This window comes from Quercus suber, unplaced genomic scaffold (genome assembly GCF_002906115.3).
Source record: "Quercus suber isolate HL8 unplaced genomic scaffold, Cork oak 2.0 scaffold_350, whole genome shotgun sequence".
In the NCBI taxonomy this organism is placed as follows: Eukaryota; Viridiplantae; Streptophyta; class Magnoliopsida; order Fagales; family Fagaceae; genus Quercus; species Quercus suber.
This window is the reverse complement of record NW_027069802.1, coordinates 739,615-763,617: the sequence shown is the minus strand read 5'-3', so window position 1 is coordinate 763,617 and position 24,003 is coordinate 739,615. Positions and strand designations below refer to the sequence as shown.

At 38.8% G+C, this 24,003-nt stretch overlaps 3 protein-coding genes across 3 annotated transcripts; all 3 read left to right on the top strand.

Moving 5' to 3' along the window:
• Nucleotides 1-271: 271 nt before the first annotated feature.
• On the top strand, nt 272-3,769 carry LOC112015652 (heat shock protein 83). Its single transcript, XM_024048086.2, has 4 exons — nt 272-615; nt 702-843; nt 944-1,224; nt 1,974-3,769. The coding sequence occupies exons 1-4, from the start codon at nt 478-480 to the stop codon at nt 3,525-3,527; spliced, it is 2,115 nt and encodes a 704-aa protein (XP_023903854.2). The 5' UTR covers nt 272-477; the 3' UTR covers nt 3,528-3,769.
• Nucleotides 3,770-9,098: 5,329 nt separating this feature from the next.
• Nucleotides 9,099-9,908, top strand: LOC136061768 (uncharacterized). The gene has a single exon (XM_065760028.1). The coding sequence runs from the start codon at nt 9,099-9,101 to the stop codon at nt 9,906-9,908; it is 810 nt and encodes a 269-aa protein (XP_065616100.1).
• A 10,260-nt stretch (nt 9,909-20,168) lies between these two features.
• On the top strand, nt 20,169-23,608 carry LOC112015648 (heat shock protein 83). The gene is given in 5 exon segments (XM_024048084.2): nt 20,169-20,518; nt 20,606-20,747; nt 20,846-20,902; nt 20,905-21,125; nt 21,814-23,608. Coding segments are annotated over 5 exon segments (2,109 nt in total). The 5' UTR covers nt 20,169-20,380; the 3' UTR covers nt 23,365-23,608.
• Nucleotides 23,609-24,003: the final 395 nt, after the last annotated feature.

Below are 24,003 nucleotides of genomic sequence, written 5' to 3'. Positions count from 1 at the left end.
AGTTCATACGCAGCCTGCACACAGTAGTTTTCTCCAAAAAAAAAAATACACGGAAGAGGCGCATAGGGTATAGACGTTAACCGGCACGTGCAAAGTCAAACACGAGCGAGTCCTACACTAAACGGAAGAGAACATTCCAGAGTCCACAAGAGGACACGGAACTTTCTGGATTAGTAATGCAACGACATCGTTTCAATTTCAACCCCCACGCCCACCAAAAAAAAAAAAATCAAATAATTCCACAGAGCCGTAGAAGACTCCAGAATCCCTTAATTCAACTCCAAGTCTTCTCTCTCCTTTCTCCGTGCTTACATCGGAAACCCTCTCCCTCTCAATTATATAAACCCATTCACCTCTACGCTATTCTCTCGCTCATCACAATTCATTTGCTTTCTACACTCTCTCTCGAAAAGTTTCTCTCTGTTTCTCTCGCTTTCCTTAGTTTTCTTTTCTCTAGCGCTTTCTTCTGGTGCAGTAATGGCGGATGTGCAGATGGCTGATGCAGAGACCTTCGCTTTCCAGGCTGAGATCAACCAGCTTCTCAGCTTGATCATCAACACCTTCTATAGCAACAAAGAGATCTTCCTTCGTGAAATCATAAGCAATTCATCTGATGTATGTCTCTCTCTCTGTCTCTCTGTTTAGTGTGTTTTTCTTTAGGTGAGAAATAAGACTGATTGGTTTTGAATTCATGTGTGTAGGCATTGGATAAGATTCGCTTTGAGAGCCTCACAGACAAGAGCAAACTCGATGCTCAGCCAGAGCTCTTCATTAGAATCGTCCCTGACAAAGTCAACAAGACTCTCTCTATCATCGACAGTGGTATCGGCATGACCAAAGCAGGTACTTATATATTCTGCTTCTCTGTTTTCTTATCAAGCACATAATAATATTTACTGTGATTTTAGATTGCTAATACTTTGTCTGGTTTTTGGGGTTATAGATTTGGTGAACAATTTGGGTACAATTGCGAGGTCTGGGACCAAGGAATTTATGGAGGCATTGCAGGCCGGAGCTGATGTGAGCATGATTGGTCAATTTGGTGTTGGGTTTTACTCGGCTTACCTTGTTGCCGAGAGGGTTATTGTGACTACAAAGCACAATGACGATGAACAGTACATTTGGGAATCACAAGCTGGGGGTTCCTTCACTGTGACAAGGGATGTTGATGGAGAGCAACTTGGTAGGGGTACCAAGATCACCCTCTTCCTCAAAGAGGACCAGGTAAAATCCTCAAATCAATAATTCAACTACTTTGTTGCAAATAAATTACATGTACTACATTGCCTTCATAGGTCCTAGATGTGTTACACTTAACTAGTACAAATGTTCTGTTAATAGTTAGGAGAGATTTTTTTTTTCTTTTTTTCTTTTTTAAAGATGAAATTTTTAGGATAGTTTATTCTAGATAATTAAATTTCAAGAAACTTAGAATGCTAAATCAATTATTAGAAATTTAAAAGTAAATTTTATAATTTATTTTAATTATATTGATCTTTTTAATTTAAATTTTTTATTGTTTATAATAAAATTTCAAGTATGTACAAATATTTATTTATTTATTACTTTTAGTATTATAAATAATGAACTAATTCTAGAATTTGTAGAAAGAACATATATAATTTAATATGCAATTTGTTTGGAGACATTATTAGAATTTTAGAGACAACCAAGCATAATGTAATTAAAGCTTGTTTAGTGTTGGTCATTTTTATAATGTAATCAAAAAATACATAACTTAGTTTATTACTATTTGTAATTCTTAAAACCGAATTATTTATTTAAAAAAAAAAAAAAAAACATAATAGAATGTGTGTTCCCACAAATTTATGTGTACTATAGTGGTAGTCAACAGAAGTTAAAATATCCAGATATATATGCTTTCTTTAATTTACATATACTACTAATTCTTTATTAGATTGATCTATAGTTAGTGTTGTATTGATTTTGTGTACCGTTACTGGTTTGAGCAGTTGGAATACTTGGAGGAGAGGAGGATTAAGGACCTTGTGAAGAAACACTCTGAGTTCATTAGCTACCCAATTTATCTTTGGACTGAGAAGACAACTGAGAAAGAGATTAGTGATGACGAGGAAGATGACGAACCAAAGAAGGAAGAGGAAGGAGCTATTGAAGAAGTTGATGAAGAGAAGGAGACCAAGTCGAAGAAGAAGAAGATCAAGGAGGTCTCTCACGAGTGGCAACTCATCAACAAGCAGAAACCCATCTGGCTTCGCAAGCCCGAGGAGATAACAAAAGAGGAATATGCTGCATTCTACAAGAGCTTGACTAATGACTGGGAAGAGCACCTTGCGGTAAAGCACTTCTCTGTTGAAGGCCAGCTCGAATTCAAGGCCATTCTTTTTGTCCCAAAGAGGGCTCCATTTGATCTCTTTGACACGAGGAAGAAGATGAACAATATCAAGCTTTATGTTAGGAGGGTGTTCATTATGGACAATTGTGAGGAGCTCATTCCCGAGTACCTTGGATTCGTGAAGGGTGTGGTGGATTCTGATGACTTGCCACTCAATATCTCTCGTGAGACGTTGCAGCAGAACAAGATTTTGAAGGTGATTAGGAAGAACCTTGTTAAGAAGTGCATTGAGATGTTCAACGAGATCGCTGAGAACAAAGAGGATTACAACAAGTTCTATGAGTCCTTCTCAAAGAACTTGAAATTGGGTATCCATGAGGATAGCCAGAACAGGGCCAAATTGGCTGATTTACTCCGTTACCACTCAACAAAGAGTGGTGACGAATTGACTAGTTTGAAAGATTATGTGACGAGGATGAAGGAGGGTCAAAAAGACATTTACTATATTACTGGTGAGAGCAAGAAGGCGGTGGAGAATTCACCATTCTTGGAGAGGCTTAAGAAGAAGGGTTATGAGGTGCTCTATATGGTTGATGCAATTGATGAGTATGCTGTTGGGCAGTTAAAGGAGTACGATGGTAAGAAATTGGTGTCTGCTACAAAGGAGGGTTTGAAGCTTGAAGATGAGACCGAAGAAGAGAAGCAGAAAAAGGAGGAGAAAAAGAAGTCTTTTGAGAACCTGTGCAAGACCATCAAGGACATCTTGGGAGATAAGGTTGAGAAGGTGGTTGTTTCTGACCGAATTGTAGACTCTCCTTGCTGTTTGGTGACTGGGGAGTACGGCTGGACCGCAAACATGGAGAGGATCATGAAGGCTCAGGCACTGAGAGATAATAGCATGGGCGGTTACATGTCAAGCAAAAAGACAATGGAGATTAACCCTGACAATGGCATAATGGAGGAGCTGAGAAAGAGAGCTGAGGCTGATAAGAATGACAAGTCTGTCAAGGATCTAGTGTTGCTGCTCTTTGAGACTGCCCTCTTGACTTCTGGTTTTAGCCTTGAAGAACCCAACACTTTTGCAGCTAGAATTCACAGGATGTTGAAGCTTGGTCTTAGCATCGATGAGGAAGAGACCGGTGGTGATGATGCTGATATGCCTGCGTTGGAGGAGGATGCTGCAGAGGAGAGCAAGATGGAAGAAGTGGATTAAGCTCCTCAAATTGGGAGTCCCTGGTCTTCAGTCTTGTTAGAGCTTTTGGTTATTACTTCTTGGAAATTTGGTACTGAGTAGAGGTGGTGTGTGAGTTGTGTTAAAAGGGAGGTCTGATGGTTTTTTCTGTTAGTTTTGTTACCTGGAATTTGTGAAACCTTTTAGTCTATAAGGGTCCTTGTGGTGCTTCACGGTGTATTTTGTACTGTTTTATAAATTTAATACACCCTGGATTTCCTTCATTGCTCGTTGGTGGATAAATTGCTTTAGAAATTTTGTTTAAGTATTCTATGTTATGATAAATTTGGATTTCAGAATGTATACAAGTGCAATCTTTTATTTTTAGGCCTCCAAAAATCTGCTACACCTCGGAGGTCTTCTGGGACTTAATTCCTTAGATTTGGATTTATAGGCCACAATCTTTGTGAATAAATTCGTGTAAATATTTTGTTACTTCTCTGGCTTGAGTGTTTTGTTATGGCCTTTACCCTTTAGTAGTCTTCAAAGCTACTACCACGCTTTGCATCATCTGGGTTGTTTTCAAGTAAGGGGCGGGAGGGAGAGCAGAGTGGTGAGGTCGCTGTTTATGCTTTTTCCTCAACAGATTTCATCGTGTTCTGAAATTGTATGTGAAATTGGTGTTTAAGCATGTTAATTGGATTTGAAATTGGATGTATCTTAGATTTATTAGGGTATTTATATTTGAGTTGCCTTAAATTTATTGAGGCATACACACACACACACACACATATATATATATATATTGAAAAACCTAATTAGTACTATGTATCAATTTTGGTGAATTTGTGGATTTTAGTTAATTGAATTAGTAAAATCTCTGATAGTTGAATAAGAAATTTGGGATTCAATTTTTGTTTATACTAAAAATTGATTATTGTCTTGGATGAATTTTAGATTTATTAGAGTATTTATAATTGAGTTGCCTTAAATTTATTGAGGCATTTACACAAACACACACACACACACATATATATATATTGAAAAACCTATTCAGTACTAGGTATCAACTTTGGTGAATTTGTAGGTTTCAGTTAATTTAATTGGGAAAATTTGTGATAGTTGTATAAGAGATTTGGGATTAAATTTTCGTTTACACTAAAAATTGATTATTGTCTAGGTCTGATGATAAAGAGCTATCATCAGGAATGGACGTCATAAGTTGAAATTTTCTCAAAAAAAAAAAAAACTTTAGTGAATTTATATTATTTTTAAAAATAGTAAAAAGGTTTGAATTCAAAAAATTTGAAAAGTTCACCACTTTAGTTAAAAAATTTTAATGGTTAGGGTTTAATTTGAAACCATTTCAAATTGTAGGTGAACTATTCAATTTGCTTATATGAAAATTGAACTTTTTTTTTTTTTTTTTATTGCTATTCAATGTAGGTGAACTACTCATGATTATATAAAATATATGATATGATTTTGTTTATTGCTAATATAACTTTGAAATTTTCATCTTATTTCAAATACAATTTACTTGTAATTAACAAATAACCAATGAAGGTAGTCCAAAGAGTGTTAAACCAAGAAAAAAAATGCAGGAGTATTAAAAATAAAATATAGCTTGGCTAATCCAAGGATTAATGATTCCTAGGATATCATGAGATTTATGAGATATTAGGTCTAAGATTTGTAGCTAGTATCATGAGGCAATCGATAACAGAGTTAGGGGGTAAGAGAAGAGGAGGAGGGAGAGAATTGCCCCGGCTTGGCCAAAGTTTACAAAGTTAATGTGTGTAAATTAATTTGCTCCCATCCTATTTTATAATTTGATATTTTCCTTTCCTTCATTCATATTTTTTATTTATTTCCTTTTTTTCATTTATAAAATCATTATTTTTTTTACATGTCAAACTTCATCTATAAAAAAAATAGAAAATCAATGCCTTTTAAAGGGGAGAGAGAGAGAGAGAGAGGATAAAAAAATTTATTCCCTTTTCAAAAGTTATAAAAATGATAAAAAGAAGCCCAAATTATTAATGTAATAATTTATTTTTTTTATTAAAATTCGTGTATAATAATAAAATATAAGGATAATCACATAATTAAATCAAGTCTAATGTTGTGATTATAGATATTAAAATTTATATAGAATTTTTAAATATTATAATTTAGTAAATTTATGAGTGAATATTAATAATAAAAAAATCATAATTCACATGATTTGTACTTCTTTTTATGTAATCCTTTGTGAAATTTTAACTTTAGAAAAAATCACAATATAATTTTACATGTAAAAAAACCTCTCACAGAGAAGTACAATATCAAAAGATGTTAATTTTTTTTTTTTTTATGGATTGTCTTATATTAAAATATTTTTTAGAATTCACCTAAATGGTTTTTTATTATTTGAATTGGTTTTTACCTTTAAAGACTCTCGCCAAGCCAAGGTGGTATATATGTGTAGGTCACTTATAAACCAAACAAGATCAAACCTTGGTTCCACCATTGGGCCATTTGAAGAGAATTGTGTGTGTATATATATATATAATTACCTGGTGTGTGTGGTGGGATGGGTCGCTACCCACAAGCAAGGGAATAGTTTAGATGGAGCCATTAGTAGAAGAATGGGGTGTGTATATATGAAAGTAAGATAATAATAAAATATATATATATATATATATATTTGGCTCCCTAAATTGAAAACTAGTCATGTTAAGTTTAAAGTTGACCCAAAGATTCTAAAATATAGAATGGTCACTTGACTTATATGTATTTGGTATTAAAGTTTGGGATATCCAAATTGAAAGCTCCCGCAAAGAATCTAAAAAATAAAACGGTCAATTATCCGATATATGTTTGGTATTAAAGTTTAATTGCTTAATTGATGTTTGAGAACTAAAGTTAAAAGTTTGAGACTATTTGCTTTTAGTGATGTTGTGTTGCCTGATCCCACCTAAACAAATTTTTAAGTTCATTTTATTTTTGTACGTGATTTCTTTTTCTTGTATATATATTTTGAATACATCAATAATAGAGAGTAGGGTGATTTAAAATTTTAAACCCTAAGTGCATTAGTTGGAAACACTCAAACACCTGAAATGTTAGTTGAGGTGCACAATTTTTGCTATAACATATTTATATATATATATAGAGAGAGAGAGAGAGAGGGGTTCAAGTAACACCTAATTGAGGTGCACAATTTTTGCTATAATATATTAAGCAATGTTACACCATCCAATAACTTGTTATAGGATTCATATTTTGAAAATTCCATCGTTGAATTATATGTTCTTAAAATTAATGTCAATTGGATGTTATTTATCACTCAAACCATAAACCCATATTTTATACATTATTTTAAATTACAAAAATTTGAATTTAAACAATTCATTGATGACATGGTTATTGATTTTTTATTACCTTGAAATTTTGCAAGCATGGAAAACATATAAAGCTAATATAATCTAACGATGGATTTTTCAAAATTTGTATCCAATTAAAAAATATTGAAATGTATAACATTGCTTAAAATTATACTAGGTGTAACTTGAACTCAACTATATATATATAGGGACACGGTTTGCAGCTCAAGCCCAAGATGTATAGAATCTTGGCCCAGTGAGCCCAATACAATAAATTTGTCGAGAGTGGGTTGGGAAACTAAGCTCTAATGAATTTGACAACGGCTAGTATGGTTTTAAAAGATGATAAAGCAAGAACAAGGAAAATAGAGCTGAATGAATTCACTGTCCGAGAAAGTCTTTTGTTTCTATAAATTGATAACAGTTGGGTATAAATACAATTTTGATTGTTATAGTACTCTTTCTCTATTTTTCCCATCCCCTTCTCATAGAGGGTCTCTCATATTATATAACTCTCTTTGGACCATCTTGATCTTACACTTATTGATCATCTGAGCCCTTACTTAAGTATCTGTCCTATTAGACATTTTCTTTGGCTTTCTATGAGTCATAGTAGCTAAGACGGCACTGTTCAGAGGTCTTCTTCACATAAATGTGGCCAGAAAATCAACTGTAATACATTTAATGTGGTGGTAGCAGTTTTTCTTTGGATATTTCTGAGTTCTCATCACTTTTATACGTGTATAATGCACGTCCTTATCGCTGGAGCCTCCTAGAAGGTCAGCTTAATCGTTGGAATATAGATTTGAATTGCATTCATTATATTCAAGGAGGAGTTAATCCTCGGACCATTTTCCATTCGTTCCTTGTTTATGAGACTTTAAAATTGAAATCTCTCACAATTATTTGCAACTCCTCGAACATGTCCATGTCCTCAGACAAGGCCGAATGCCCAATAAATAATTTTGGCCCTTATCCCTGCAATATATATAATATATATAAAAAGCTTACTGAACAAAACTAATTTGTTATTTTTTGAGTAAGAATAATATTAGTCATTGATATTTAATACACTTTAATGGCTGGTACTATTTTCTTTACGAAATGATTGTATTGTTATTTACCTTTCTAGTTTTTATTGTTGATGGGGAAGGAAAAAGTATCTACTCCCAGGTCGTCCACACGCCTCTTCCAACTGATGGGGAAGGAAAAAGGATAACCCATAGGTCGTCCACACGCCTCGTCTGAGGAAAAGGATGGAGCCTCTGCCAATTGAGTCAACAGTCATCCTTATCGGTCTCCGTCATCTTGAGGGACAAAGACGAGGCATTGTAATAATGTCTCGTCCGTCCTAGATGACGGACAAGCTAGGCATTATGACAGCGTCTCGTCCTTTGTAAAGGTAAGACAGACGAGATGAGACGTTGTGTCTATTCTCAACTGATGCAATTTTCCATCAACCGCTCTGTAGTAAATGATCAGTTAAGGAATCTAAGTATTGTAACCTCTATAATGGTTATAGCGGTTACGCCCGAGACCCGCGATGACTGGGGAAGTTACAAGGTAACCGCTTTGGGCGAACACTATATAAAGGGCTCGTTGGCAGAGAAGCAAGGTATGAAAAACATTCTGAAAAATTCTTGATAGCACTTTCTTTCTTTCGACGATTAGCAAAAAGATTAACTTTGCCATCGGAGGACCCTTGGCCGGCTCCCACCGGTCTCCTTTAATCCTATTTTATTTTACAGGACTCCCTACGAGATCAAGACCCGGAGATCCTCAGCCCACTGATTTCCTTGGGAACATCAGTTGGCGCCGTCTGTGGGGAAGAAATTAGATTGTATTCACCGCTTTTGAATTTCATTTGCCGAGTCCTACTATTTCTTTCTCAGGAAAAAGGACTGAGATGGTTCGGACAAGATCAAGGGCTACCAGTCCAAGCCCCCAAGAGAGTAGAGACGCTTCTAATAATCCCAATCGCGGTCAACAATCGGCGCCCGCCATGCAGCCCTCTTCTGCCCAGCACATGCAATCCATGGCTGCTGCCATGGTAGAATTGACTCGCCAAAATCAAGACTTGCAGAGGGAGATTAATTTCAGGAGGCAACGGCACGAGGCTCGTGGAGAGGAGCGTGAACAAAGTTAGGAAGGTGAAAGAAACCTTGAACCTGAAAGTCAATCAAAGGGTGCTGTTTCACGGAGGGTACCACACTTAGAGAGGGAAGTGGACCAAATGAGAAAAGTCATGGATGAAATGAGGGAGAGCATGAGAAGGACCAATCCTGTAGAAGATTTAGTTCACAGAACTGACTCACCCTTTATCGCATCCATCAATAGCCATCCTTTACCACCAAAGTTCAAGATGCCTTCCTTAGACTCATATGATGGCAGACGTGACCCCTTTGACCATATTGCTACCTTTAAGACTACTATGCATCTTCAAGGGGTCCCGGATGAGATAATGTGTAGAGCCTTTCCAACTACCCTCAAAGGGCCTGCGCGAGTATGGTTCAGTAAAATACCCCCGAATTCAGTAAGTTCTTTTGAGGAATTAAGCAAATTATTCGTTAATAACTTCATTGGAGGACAGAGACATAAGCGTTCCTCGTCTAGTTTGCTAACCATAGAGCAAGGAGAGAATGAAAGCTTGCGTTCCTTCATCACACGCTTCAATAGGGAAGCCCTGACCGTGGACGAGGTAGATGACAAGCTACTGTTGGCAGCTTTCCATAATGGGGTCAATTCTGACTTGTTTATACATAAACTCTATGAGAAGGAACCTCAGTCCATGGCAGAACTCGTCCATTCTGCCCAAAACTTCATGAATGCAGAGGACGCGATCATAGCTAAGAAGAGGAAAAGGGCTGAGAGAATGGAAACAAATCCTGCTCGTCATTCTGAACAGGGTCCTCGTCCAAAGAAGGGACGAACGGAGGATAAGAAAGACCGAGAGAAAAAGGCAGGTCCATCAGCGAGGAACCAACAATACACTCCATTGAACGTGCCGCTCGAGCAAGTCCTCATGCAAATTAAAGACGAGCTTTCCTTAAAGTAGCCAGAAAAGATGAAGGGAGATCCCAACAAGCGCAATAGGAACAAGTATTGTCGCTTCCATAGAGATCATGGGCACGACACGGACAAGTGCTTCGATTTGAAGCAGCAGATTGAGAATCTCATCAGACAAGGGAAGCTGAGAAATTTCCTTGGACGAGATCACAAGGACAAGAAATTGAAAGGAAATGTGGAAGAATCATCACGACCACCGCTCAGAGAAATAAGAATTATTCTAGGGGGAAGTTCTGCAGGACAGTCGTCTAAGTCAAAGAAAGCATACTTGAAAGCAGTGCAAAGCGTTCAGCTCTCTGGACGATCACCGAGAGCAAGGACTACGGACGAGCAAGCGATCACCTTCACGGACGAGGATGCAGAGAGAGTTTATCACCCTCATGACGATGCTATTGTCATCACCCTCCTTATTGCGGATTACAAGATTAGAAGGGTGTTGATAGATAATGGGAGCTCTGCTGATATCTTGTACTATCCAGCCTTTCAGCAGATGAGGTTAGGACGAGACTTGCTCCGGCCAGCGAGCTCCCCTCTAGTAGGTTTTAGTGGAATGAAGGTGCAACTTGTAGGTAGTATCTCATTACCAGTGACAATGGGGGCATATCCGCAGCAAGTTACCAAGGAGGTGAACTTCCTTGTGGTAGATTGCTCATCTTCTTACAATGTAATAATTGGAAGGCTGACCGTAAATAAGTGGAAGGCAGTCACATCTACCTACCACTTGTCAGTCAAGTTCCCAACGGAACATGGGGTAGGCCAAGTACAGGGAGACCAATTGACAGCAAGAGAGTGTTATCTAGCCATGCTGGCTACGGACGAGCAAATTCAAGCAATGAGTATTGAAGAAAAGAAAGTTGTGGCAGAACCCATTGAAGCATTGAAAGATGTTCCCTTGGATGATAATAACCCTGAGAGGTGTACCAGGGTTGGAGCAGATCTGGAAGCGAAGATCAAGAAAGATCTCATTTGTTTCTTAAAAAGAAACAGAGATGTATTTGCATGGAGTCACGAAGACATGCCGGGTATAGATTTTAGTGTCATTACCCACCGTCTGAGTGTATGCCCTTCCTCCAAACCAGTGCGACAAAAGAAGAGGGTGTTCACCCCAGAGAGAGACAATGCTATTAAGGAAGAAGTTCGGAAGTTAATTGCGACGAAGTTCATTCGAGAGGTATACTATCCTGACTGGTTGGCCAATGTGGTCATGGTTAAGAAGGCGAACAGCAAGTGGAGAATGTGTGTTGACTTCACTGATTTAAACAAAGTTTGTCCCAAGGATAGTTACCCGCTACCACGCATTGATCAGTTGGTAGATTCTACTGCAGGCTACAAGTTGCTCAATTTCCTGGATGCTTTCTCTGGATATAATCAGATTAGGATGGATGAGGCGGACCAAGAGAAGACGTCCTTTGTCACCAGTCAGGGATTATTTTGTTACGAAGTGATGTCTTTCGGTTTGAAAAATGCTGGAGCAACGTATCAACGACTAGTCAATCATATGTTTCGTCCATAGATCGGGCGAAATATGGAAGTCTATATAGACGATATGTTGGTGAAAACTCAGGATGAAGATAGGCATCTAGACGACTTGTAGGAAACATTCGATACATTAAGGCAGTATCACATGAAATTGAACCCTAGCAAATGTGCTTTTGGAGTATCATCAGGAAAATTCCAAGGGTTTATGGTCTCCTACAGAGGAATCGAAGCAAACCCTGACAAAATTCAAGCAATTTTGAGTATACAGCCTCCGAGCAATGTTAAAGAAGTCCAGTCCCTCACCGGACGAGTTGCTGCCCTCAACAGGTTTGTTTTTAAAACTATTGACAAATGCCTGCCATTTTTTAAGGTTCTTAAGAAAGCATTTGAATGGACCGACGAGTGTCAGAAAGCTTTTGAAGATTTGAAAACATATCTCACCAAGGCCCCTTTGTTAAGCCCGTCCGTGCAAGGAGAAGAGTTGTATTTATATTTGGCAGTCACTCCACAGGCAGTGAGTTCAGCATTAGTGAGGGAAGAAGACAAGGTACAAAGACCTGTATACTATACCAGCAAAGCACTGAGGGAAGCGGAAGGACGATATCCGTTAATGGAGAAATTGGCTTTTGCATTAATAATAGCCTCCAGAAAACTAAGGCACTATTTTCAGGCTCATGTCATTAATGTCATAACAGACCACCCACTCAAAAAGGCAATGAACAAACTAGAGGCTGCAGGACGTTTGATCCAATGGGCCGTCGAGCTCAGTGAGTTTGACATAAAGTACCAACCGAGGCATGCCATAAAGGCTCAAGCTCTGGCAGAATTTATCGCAGAGTTTACCTCAAATTGTGGCGAAGTGGGTGAGAAGGAAAATACTAAGTGGGTCGTCTATATGGATGGTTCATCTACACAGTACGCAGGAGGAATAGGTGTGGTTTTACAATCTCCAGAGGGGGACAAGTTAAAACACAAAGTTCGTTTGCAGTACCAGACAACTAATAACGAAGCTGAATATGAAGCTCTTCTCAAGGGGATGGAATTGGCCAAGTCCGTAGAAGCGAAGTCAATCCTCGTCTTGGGGGATTCTCAGTTAATCATAGGCCAAGTGAATGGAATATTTGAGGCTAAGGAGGAACGAATGAGGAAGTATCTAAACGGAGTGATGCGCCTTATAAAAAAGTTTGAGGAAATTAGCTTCATTCAAATCCCAAGGGAGGAAAACATGGAAGTTGATGCCTTGGCAAGTGAAGCTGTAAACAAATTTGATGAAGTTTAGTATATGCCAAGTATAGACATCCCAGAAGTACAACAGGTTGAAGATAGAGAAAATTGGATGGCTCCAATTGTGTCGTACCTACAAGACGGATGACTCCCAGAAGAGAAGGACGAAACTAGAAAGCTAAGGGTAAGGACAGCCAGGTACGTTCTTATGGACGGAATTCTTTATAAAAGAGGTTTTTTCCAGCCTTATCTCAGGTGTTTAGCCCCGGATGAAGTGAACTACATAATAAGAGAAATTCATGAAGGAGCATGTGGCAATCACTCAGGAGCCAGGTCGCTCGTCCACAAAATCGTCCGTACAGGGTATTATTGGCCAAACATGTAGGCTGATGCTAAGGCTTACGTCAAAGTCTGCGATCAATGCCAAAGGTTTAGCAATGTCCCCAGGCAACTATCAGAGTATTTGACTCCAATGACGGCCCCGTGGCCTTTTGCACAATGGGGATTAGATATTCTAGGTCCATTTCTACTAGGTGTAAGACAAATGAAATTCCTCGTGGTTGGTATTGATTATTTTACCAAGTGGGTAGAGGCAGAATCTTTGGCCAACATCACACAACAAAACGTCAAGAACTTCGTGTGGAAGAACATTGTGTGCAGATTTGGAGTACCCAGGGTGCTGGTATCGGACAACGGACAACAATTTGACAATGTACTTTTCAAAGATTTTTGTATACACTTTGGAATTTAAAATCACTACTCTTCACCAGCCCACCCACAAGCTAACGGCCAGGCAGAAGTTGCAAACCGATCCTTGTTAAAGATAATCAAGACTCGACTTAAGGGGGCTAAGAGAGTATGGCCAAATGAGCTACCAAGTGTTCTGTGAGCGTATAGAACGACAGCGAGAACTCCTACAGGGAAACTCCTTTCAAGCTAGCCTATGGAACAGAAGCAGTCATACCTGCAGAAGTGCATATGGCCAATCATAGAGTGGCGGCGTATCAAGACAAAGATAACGAGGAGCAACTCCGTTTGAACCTTGATCTAATAAACGAGGTAAGGATGGACGCTGAACAAAGGATGGCAAGGTAAAAAAACCTTATGGCTAGGCGGTATGATGCAATGGTGAAACCAAGGCGTTTCAACATAGGAGACGTCGTCCTAAAAAGGGTTTCCTTAGCAACAAAGAACCCAGCACATGGGAAGTTGGGACCAAATTGGGAAGGCCCCTATAGAGTTGTCAACTGCAAAAGACAAGAGTCCTATTACTTGGAAGCCCTTGATGGGAGGAAATTGGAGCATCCTTGGAATGTGGAGCACTTGAGGAAGTACTATCAGTAGAATGCCAACTTGGAGGAGCATGACTCTGGACGAGCTCAGGGATTAAAAACTTTGCTATTATATTTTGTGTGGCTTTATTGTTGTGTTAAATTTATGGACAACGTTATAGTCTGTGTTGTTTGAATAAAGGCATTAGCCTCTGAAGTGTATGCCTCGTCTTAAAACAATACGTTATGTTATGTGTAAAATATTGTGTGCAATATTGATTTTCATGTAACTAAGAGCTGAAAAGCTCAAGACGAGAAAATTCTCTGGACGCGGAGATGTATCGTTAAAATTTTTTCCAAGGCAAATTTGTCCGAATAAAAGGACGAAGTGAAATTTATGCCATCCAAGTAAACTCGTCCAAATCAAGGGATGAGGTAAACCTGATATCCAAGTAAACTCGTCCAAATCAAAGGACGAGGTAAAACTTACACTCGTCATAAGGTTAACATTTACTCGTCCATACAACGGATGAAGTAAAATATTATGTATGTCCCAAGTATGAACAAGGAAATGCATAGACGAGTTTCTTTGGAACCAGAGATATTTCGCTCCATGGATGAGTGAAAATGCAAAGTCTCAGGACGACAATTGGCAAAAACAAAAGATGAATGATGTTGAATTATTACTTCATATGGGTAAATCACACTTAGTGAAATTCCAGCAAAAATGGTAAAAATGTGTAAAATGGACGAGTTAAGCATCAAACTAGTATGTGGAAAATAAAGACTCGTCCATGCACATATTAAAGAAAGATAACAATATTCATTCAACTGTTTCAAGGGCGGACAACTAATGTCCAAACACCCTTGTAAAATTAAAATTTGTTTTGCATAAGCTCGTCCTTAAACTATGGACGAGCTGAGTGTACTTGCATTACAAAGAAGGGTCCTAAAATAATGGACCAAAGTAAAGATAAAAATACAAAAGATAACAAAGTTAAAATTTCATCCTTAAGCTGGGGGAGCATCAACATGGGAGTCGTCCTGAGGAGGCAAGGTCGAGGCATCGTCTTCAATATTGACGTCTTTAGAGCCAGTTTGAAGGAGAGAACTGGTAGCAGCAGCGTTCAAATTAAGCTTGATGGAGCTAAAGTCAACTTCTGGGAAGTTTTCCATAGCCTCCATTCTGAAATCCTCAAAGCCAGCTGCATAGTTGGTGTCTAGGAGATCAGTATACTGTTTAGACGCCTTAAATTCTACCACTGCGTCCTCTTGTGCTTTGGAGAGAAGAGAACTCAGCTCGTCATTCTTTTCTAAAGATGATCAAGATGAGTATCTTTCTCCACAGCATCAGTCCTCAGCTCCTCAAATTTTCTAACTCTTTTGCCTTCTCCTTAGCATTAGCGGCTACCTCGGCCCACCTTTTGGATTCACCCTTCACCTCTTGGATCCTCATCTCCAACAAGACCCTCGTCTTGTCCAGCTCTATAGCTTGCTTAGAAGTCGCCATAAACTTCGACATTGCCTATAAGAGAGGACAAGTAAAGAAAGTTAACAAATTAAACCTATTATAGCCAAGACGAGCTCAAGAAGTCCATACCTTAAAAAGATCATGAACACCTGAGTGTTCAAAGTCCTTTAAGGACATGTCATAACAGGCGTTTATGTTTTCATCAAGCACAGCACTCTGGAACCGTTCCCAGGCCAAATCTTCATTCTCAACGATGTTTGAAGCAACCCTTTTGGGAAGGCTGGGACGAGGCGGCAATAGTCATCTTGGGTGTAGGAGTCTTGAACAGGGGGGTCTCAATGGGCGTGGACGAATCAACATCAAACACCTGGGTAGGTGGTTGGGACGAGGGTAGGTTGGGCTTCGCTTGGGACGAGCCATGCTTAACTTTCTTGCTTCGACGGCTGGGGAGATTCCCTAAATCCAGAGTTCTTGACAAAGTCTTCCTCTTCTCCCCAGCCAATGGACGAGATTGAGGCTCGCCCTCAGGACGAGTCCCTTCACCAACTACCTCCTTCCCTTTATTTCCCTTCATTGTTGCCATTCCTTAAAAAAAAAAAAAAAAAAAAAAAAAAAAAAAAAAAAAAAAAAAACAAACAAACAAACAGATCTTTTAGAACAAAGACGAAAGACAAACAATACCAAGAACACTTAGAATTTTGAACTTACTTCTTCTTACTGTAATCTCGTGTGCAAGAGCTTCCTCGGACGGGTTAGGACCAAGTCCCCACTTGGCAAGTCATCTGAGTGTAACTAAGGAATGGAAGTCCCTGTCTGAGTGTAGACGAGCCCTGTGGACACGGTCACGGTGAAATTTGCTGAGGGAAGGTCGTCCAACGGCTAAAAGAAAATAAATAAAAGTTAGACAAAAAATAGTAATAATATAGCAAAAGAAGAAAAAAAAAAGAGAGATAAGGACTTTACCTTCTGGACGAAGGTTCCCTAAATCCCCAGTATAAGGACCAAACGTATCCCAGCCAACGTCCGCAGGGCTGCCAGCCCAAAAGCCAGAGACGAAGAAAAACTCCGTCTTCCATTTCTTATCAGACGAGGCCAAGGACTTGATCAATCTACAATTACTACCCCTGGCTGTAAACTGATAGAAGCCAAGGGATTGATGAATCTCTGAGGGTTTGCAACAGAAGAGGAACTCATCCACGGTAAGAGGACGGTCCCCTCCAAATACTTCCCTCCACAAAATTTGCATGGAGATAATCAACCTCCACGCGTTGGGGTTAAACTGACATACTCCTAAACCTAACCTACATAGTAGTTCTCTGATAAAGGAATTTAATGGAAATCTTAGACCCCCCAAAAGATAAGCCTCATAGACGCCTATCCCAAAACGAGGGTCACAACACCATTCTCCACGGACTGGCAATCTGGGATTAAGCTCGTCTGGGATTTGGTACCACGTCCTAAGATTGTTCAACCTTTGCTCGTTTGTCTTAGAAGGAATATCTACAGCACAACTAAAGACTGTAGTCTGCTCGTCCGAAGCATTAGGAGGAATGCTGGACGAGGTACCAGCCCGGGACCCTGAGGCCTTCCGAAGTTGATCTTGAACAACTTCCAAAGGAAGCCCAGGGACGCCAGAAATGTACTCGTCTGAAGAATTTCCCCCACTGCTATCACTAGTACTACTAGAGTTATTGGAGCTACTCTCGTCGTAATACTCGTCTATCTCTTTCTCTACACTATCACTAGACGAGGAGATAATTGTTGCTAACATTTTCTTTGAAAAGAAAAATTGAAGAAACCTAAAAGACGAAGGAGGAGGGAATACCTGGTTCTAAGACGGATGAAGGCTATAGACGCGTGAAAACTCCTAGACGAGGCTCTAGACAAGGAATGTCAAAGGCAGAAAATTCTAGAAATGTAAAGGGCACAGGAGGGATTCAACTATTTATAGGATGTTGACCTGGGCATTTGAAACGACGTCACCAGTACGAGAGTGACACGCGGCACCTACCTCGAAAAAATGAATCGACGAGACTAATTGCCAATAAGATACTGACACGTGGCATGTTTATTTATCTTACATTAGCTATAAACGTCTAAAGGACGAATTAACAACTCACCCCATTAGTTGAACAACCCATGTGGACAGGGGGCAACTGATGGGGAAGGAAAAAGTATCTACTCCCAGGTCGTCCACATGCCTCGTCCAACTGATGGGGAAGGAAAAAGGATAACCCACAGGTTGTCCACACGCCTCGTCCGAGGAAAAGGATGAAGCCTCTGCCAATTGAGTCAACAGTCATCCTTATCGGTCTCCGTCATCTTGAGGGACAAAGACAAGGCATTGTAATAATGTCTCGTCCGTCCTTGATAACGGACGAGCTAGGCATTATGACAGCGTCTCGTCCTTCGTAAAGGTAAGACGGACGAGATGAGACGTTGTGTCTGTTCTCAACTAATGCAATTTTCCATCAACCACTCTGTAGTAAATGATCAGTTAAGGAATCTAAGTATTGTAACCTCCATAACGGTTATAGCGGTTACCCTCGAGACCCACGATGACTGGGGAAGTTACAAGGTAACCGCTTTGGGCGAACACTATATAAAGGGCTCGTTGGCAGAGAAGCAAGGTATGAAAAACATTCTGAAAAATTCTTGATAGCACTTTCTTTCTTTCGACGATTAGCAAAAATATTAACTTTGCCATCGGAGGACCCTTGGCTGACTCCCACCGGTCTCCTCTAATCCTATTTTATTTTACAGGACTCCCTACTAGATCAAGACCCGGAGATCCTTAGCCCACTGATTTCCTTGGGAACATTAATTGTAATTATAAAATAAAGGCGTAAATGCACTTTTAGTCCATACATTTTGACGTTTTTCCATTTTAGTCCCTACATTTTATTTTTTCCACTTTTAGTCCCTAAAACCAATTTACGCGTTCCATTTTAGTCCTTTCCGTCAGTCAACCGATGAAAATAGCTGAGGTGGCAACCGGAGCAATTAAAATATTATAAAAATGCCACATCACCCACGACACGTCAGCATATAAATTTAAAAAATTAATTTATTAATTTTAACAAAATTAAAAAACATAAAAGCAAAATTTAAAACATAAAAATAAGTCAGAAAATCAAACCAAGAACACAAATTTAAAATTAAACCCAATTTAGATCTAACACAAAAACATTCAACAAAAGAACAACAACACAAGAGCTCAAACCAGAACTAAACACAAACTCAAATTTCAAAACACAAAGAACATTAATCTAAAATTTTTTTTTTGTAAGAACATTTCTTCTTTCCCAGCACATGAATATCATGTTCTTCCCCAATCAACAAACTAGCAAAACCCAAAAATTTTCTTAGGAAACAAACACACAAAAAACCCAAAAAATTTCAGCTCAAAAACAAAATCATAAATCTCAAAGGCACCATTTTCTCAAACCCAAAAAAATCATCAAATCCTAAAACCCCAAAGTACCAAATCAATCCAAACAAAAAAAATCTCAAACTTAGAAAAACCCATCTCAAGCAAGTTGAACCCAGCAAACCCACTCAAACAAAACCAGATTCAGAGGCCATGCTCCCCGCCGACGAGCTCTTCTCTCCGATGGAAACCCAACCCGAATAATACCCAGACCCGTACCAAGGGATCCAAGTCTCGATCCCAGTTCGCAACATCTACCAACTCCCCACCGCCCCTCAATACCTCTTCGACGAAGAAGCTCGCCGAAGTCGCCGTAATCTCAGCGACAACCTCACCTTCTTCACCGGCTGCGGCTACCTCCTCGGAGCTCTAGGCGGCGGAGCTTCTGGCCTCATCGCCGGAGTCAAATCGTTCAAGCCCGGTGACACCGCAAAGCTCCGAGCCAATTGGGTGCTCCAGCCATCGGATCTAGGTTTTCTTGAGATGGGTTTGCTGGGTTTGAGATGTGTTTTTCTGGGTTGAGATTTTTTTTTTTGTTTGGGTTGGTTGAGATGAGAGAATATTGTAGTTTGAGTTTGAGATGAGAGAATAGAGTTTGAGTTTGAGATGAAAAAAAGAAAAATTGTGTGGCCGGTTTGAGAATAGTGTTCAGGTTTGGATCTTGTGTTAATTTTTTAGGTTTTAAAATTTTTGGGTTAGTGTTCTTGTTCAAGAACTTTTTAGATGTTAATTGATTTGAATTTTAGTTTTTAATTCTGTTTTTATTGTTTCTCAAAAAAAAATTTCTGTTTTAATTTTTATTATTTAGTTAAAATTAATAAATTAATTTTTTAAATTTATATGCTGACGTGTCGTGAGTGATGTGGCATTTTTATAATATTTTAATTGCTCCGGCTGCCACCTCAGCTATTTCCGTCGGTTGACTGACGGAAAGGACTAAAATAGAACGCGTAAATTGGTTTTAGGGACTAAAAGTGGAAAAAATAAAATGTAGGGACTAAAATGAAAAACGTCAAAATGTAGGGACTAAAAGTGCATTTACGCCTAAAATAAACATTTTTAATCATGAATATTCCGCAACAAAATAAAATTTTTATAATGATTCTTTGATTTTTTTTTTTCTTATATAAAAAAAATGATATAGAATTGATTATAGGTGATTGTTGCGATTTTTTTTTTTTTTTTTTTTTTTTTTTTTTTTTTGAGAAACAATTTTGTTGTTGCGATTTAAAAGGCTGTAGGAACTCAACCGCAGAACATTCCAGACTGCACGAGAGGACAGAACTTTCTGGATTAGTAAAGAAACGACATCGTTACACCACAAAAACAGAAAAGCTAAAAATTAAGTGAGTCCAGAGAGCCGTAGAAGATTCGAAAACCGCCCCAACTCTCCAAGTAATCTCTCACTCCTTTTTTGTCTCGAAATCGCGAACCCTCTCTCTCCTCCATTATATAAACACACACACCTCTTCTCTCACTCACTTATCAAAATTCAATTGCTTTCTAATCAGACTCTCTAAAAAACTCTCTCGATCTCTTGATTTCTTTCTTTCGTTCTCTCTAGAGCGCTTTCTTTTGGTGCAGTAATGGCGGACGTGCAGATGGCTGATGCAGAGACCTTCGCTTTCCAGGCTGAGATCAACCAGCTTCTTAGCTTGATCATCAACACCTTCTATAGCAACAAAGAGATCTTCCTTCGTGAACTCATCAGCAATTCCTCTGATGTACGTCTCTCTCTCTCTCTCTCTCTGTTTCTTTTTCTTTTTCTTTTATGAGCAATAAGCCTGATTGGTTTGAATTTGTGTGTATAGGCTTTGGATAAGATACGATTTGAGAGCCTCACAGACAAGAGCAAACTGGATGGTCAACCAGAGCTCTTCATTAGGATCGTCCCTGACAAAGTCAACAAGACTCTCTCTATCATCGACAGTGGTATCGGCATGACCAAAGCAGGTACTTATATATTATGCCTCTCTGTTTTCGTATTAAGCACATAATAATATTTACTGTGATTTTAGATTGCTAACACTTTTTCTGTTTTTGGGTTATAGATTTGGTGAACAATTTGGGCACAATTGCGAGGTCTGGGACCAAGGAATTTATGGAGGCATTGCAGCCGGAGCGGATGTGAGCATGATTGGTCAATTTGGTGTTGGGTTTTACTCGGCTTACCTTGTTGCCGAGAGGGTTATTGTGACCACAAAGCACAATGACGATGAACAGTACATTTGGGAATCACAAGCTGGTGGTTCCTTCACTGTGACAAGGGATGTTAATGGAGAGCAACTTGGTAGGGGTACCAAGATCACACTCTTCCTCAAGGAGGACCAGGTAAATTCCTCAATTCAGTAATTCAATTACTTTGTTGCAAAGTTAATTTACACGATTTTTCATAAATTATATGTAGTACATTGTTTTTCAGGACCTAGATGTGTTAAATTGTTAGGATTAGTTTATTCTAGATGATCAAATTTCAAGAAATTTATAATGTTAAATCAATTAGAATTTTACCAAAGTTTCCATAAATTTAAAATAAATTTTTGTACTTTTTAATTATTTTGACAATTTATAAATTTTTTTATATTAAAATTTCAAGCATGCACAATTATTTATATATTATGTTGTATTATATAAAGAGTCAATTAGAGAAATTGTAGAAAGGACATACATAAACATAATTTAATTTCAATTTGTTTGGAGACATTTTTAGAATTTGTGTAGAGATAGTCAAACATAATTTAATTAAAATTCGTTTAGTTTGTTGGACTATTATTTAAAAAAAAAAAATTACATTAAAAAAAAGTCCATATTAGAATGTGTGTTCTCGCCAATTTATGTGAAATTTAGTGGTAGTCAACAAAAGGTTGAAAAATCCATGTTGATGTTTTCTTTAGTTTACGTAGTACTTTTTTTTTTTTTTTTTTTTTTTTTTTTTTTTTTTTTTTTTTTTTTTAAATTAGATTGATCTATGCATAGTTAGTGTTGTATTAATTCTGTGTACCGTTATTGGCTTGGGCAGTTGGAATACTTAGAAGAGAGGAGGATTAAGGACCTGGTGAAGAAACACTCTGAATTCATCAGCTACCCCATTTATCTTTGGACTGAGAAAACAACTGAGAAAGAGATTAGTGACGATGAAGATGACGAACCAAAGAAGGAAGAGGAAGGAGCTATTGAGGAAGTTGATGAAGAGAAGGAGACCAAATCGAAGAAGAAGAAGATCAAGGAGGTCTCTCACGAGTGGGAACTCATCAACAAGCAGAAACCCATCTGGCTTCGCAAGCCAGAAGAGATAACAAAGGAGGAATATGCTGCATTCTACAAGAGCTTGACCAATGACTGGGAAGACCACCTTGCTGTGAAGCACTTCTCTGTTGAGGGCCAGCTTGAATTCAAGGCCATTCTTTTTGTCCCAAAGAGGGCTCCATTTGATCTCTTCGACACCCGAAAGAAGATGAACAACATCAAGCTCTATGTCAGGAGGGTTTTCATTATGGACAACTGTGAGGAGCTCATTCCGGAGTATCTTGGATTTGTTAAGGGTGTGGTGGATTCTGATGACTTGCCACTCAATATCTCTCGTGAGACGCTGCAGCAGAACAAGATTTTGAAGGTGATTAGGAAGAACCTTGTTAAGAAGTGCATTGAGATGTTCAACGAGATCGCTGAGAACAAAGAGGATTACAACAAGTTCTATGAGGCCTTCTCAAAGAACTTGAAGTTGGGTATCCATGAGGATAGCCAGAACAGGGCCAAATTGGCTGATTTGCTCCGTTACCACTCAACAAAGAGTGGTGATGAATTGACTAGTTTGAAGGATTATGTAACAAGAATGAAGGAGGGTCAGAAGGACATTTACTACATTACGGGTGAGAGCAAGAAGGCGGTGGAGAATTCACCATTCTTGGAGAGGCTTAAGAAGAAGGGTTATGAGGTGCTCTATATGGTTGATGCCATTGATGAGTATGCTGTCGGGCAGTTAAAGGAATATGATGGTAAGAAATTGGTGTCTGCTACAAAGGAGGGTTTGAAGCTCGATGATGAGAGCGAGGAAGAGAAGAAGAAAAAGGAGGAGAAAAAGAAGTCTTTTGAGAACCTATGCAAGACCATTAAGGACATCTTGGGAGACAGGGTTGAGAAGGTGGTTGTCTCCGATAGAATTGTGGACTCTCCTTGCTGTTTGGTGACGGGGGAATATGGATGGACGGCAAACATGGAGAGGATCATGAAGGCTCAGGCACTGAGGGATAGCAGCATGGGCTCTTACATGTCAAGCAAAAAGACAATGGAGATTAACCCTGACAATGGCATAATGGAGGAGCTGAGAAAGAGAGCTGAGGCTGATAAGAATGACAAGTCTGTCAAGGATCTTGTGTTGCTGCTCTTTGAGACTGCCCTCTTGACTTCTGGCTTCAGCCTTGAAGAACCCAACACTTTTGCAGCTAGAATTCACAGGATGTTGAAGCTTGGTCTTAGCATTGATGAGGAAGAGACCGGTAGTGACGATGCTGATATGCCTGCTTTGGAGGAGGATGGCGCTGAGGAGAGCAAGATGGAAGAGGTGGATTAAACTCCTCCAATTGGGAGTCCCTAGTCTTCAGTCTTTGTTATAGGCTTTTGTTTTTAGTATGTTGGTAGAGGTGTGTGTGAATTACAGTATAATGTTTGTGTTCAAAGGGATAGTGTTTTCTATTAGTTTTGCTACCTGGGATTTGTGAATGACCCTTTTCCTTTTGGGTCTATGAAGGTTTATGGTGCTTAACTATGCATTTTGTACTTACCTATAAATTTTAATATACTCTGGATTTCCTTAATGGCTTGTTGGTAGATAAATTACGGTAGAAATTTTGTTTCAGTTTTCTATGTTATGATAAGTTTGGAATTCAGAATGTATTTAAGTTCAATTTTTTAGCGTTAGGCTAAAATGCAAGTTGTAAAGATTTTGGCCTTATTAGTAGTCTAAAAAGCTACCACGCTTTGCAGCATCTGGGTTGGTTTCAAGTTAAAAGGGTGGGAGTTGAGCTGAGGTCACTTTCTGGGTTTTTCTTCTCAACAAATTTCAGCAGTATTTATATTGAAAAACTTGTTGCACGGTGTGCACTGGGCAAACCAAAGTTCCAAAGTCAGGTTTTCAAGTTTGAAATCATACCGTGTGTTTGCCACAGCGTGTTCAATAAACACAGCCTCCATATATATTTATATATGTGTG

Bases quoted from the DNA above. Each gene is read 5' to 3' on its own strand.
- LOC112015652 (XM_024048086.2), top strand. From the start codon at position 478: ATGGCGGATGTGCAGATGGCTGATGCAGAGACCTTCGCTTTCCAGGCT. The intron at 844-943 runs GTACTTATATAT...TTGGGGTTATAG, and splicing joins TATCGGCATGACCAAAGCAG to ATTTGGTGAACAATTTGGGT. The intron at 1,225-1,973 runs GTAAAATCCTCA...TGGTTTGAGCAG, and splicing joins TCTTCCTCAAAGAGGACCAG to TTGGAATACTTGGAGGAGAG.
- LOC136061768 (XM_065760028.1), top strand. From the start codon at position 9,099: ATGGATGAAATGAGGGAGAGCATGAGAAGGACCAATCCTGTAGAAGAT.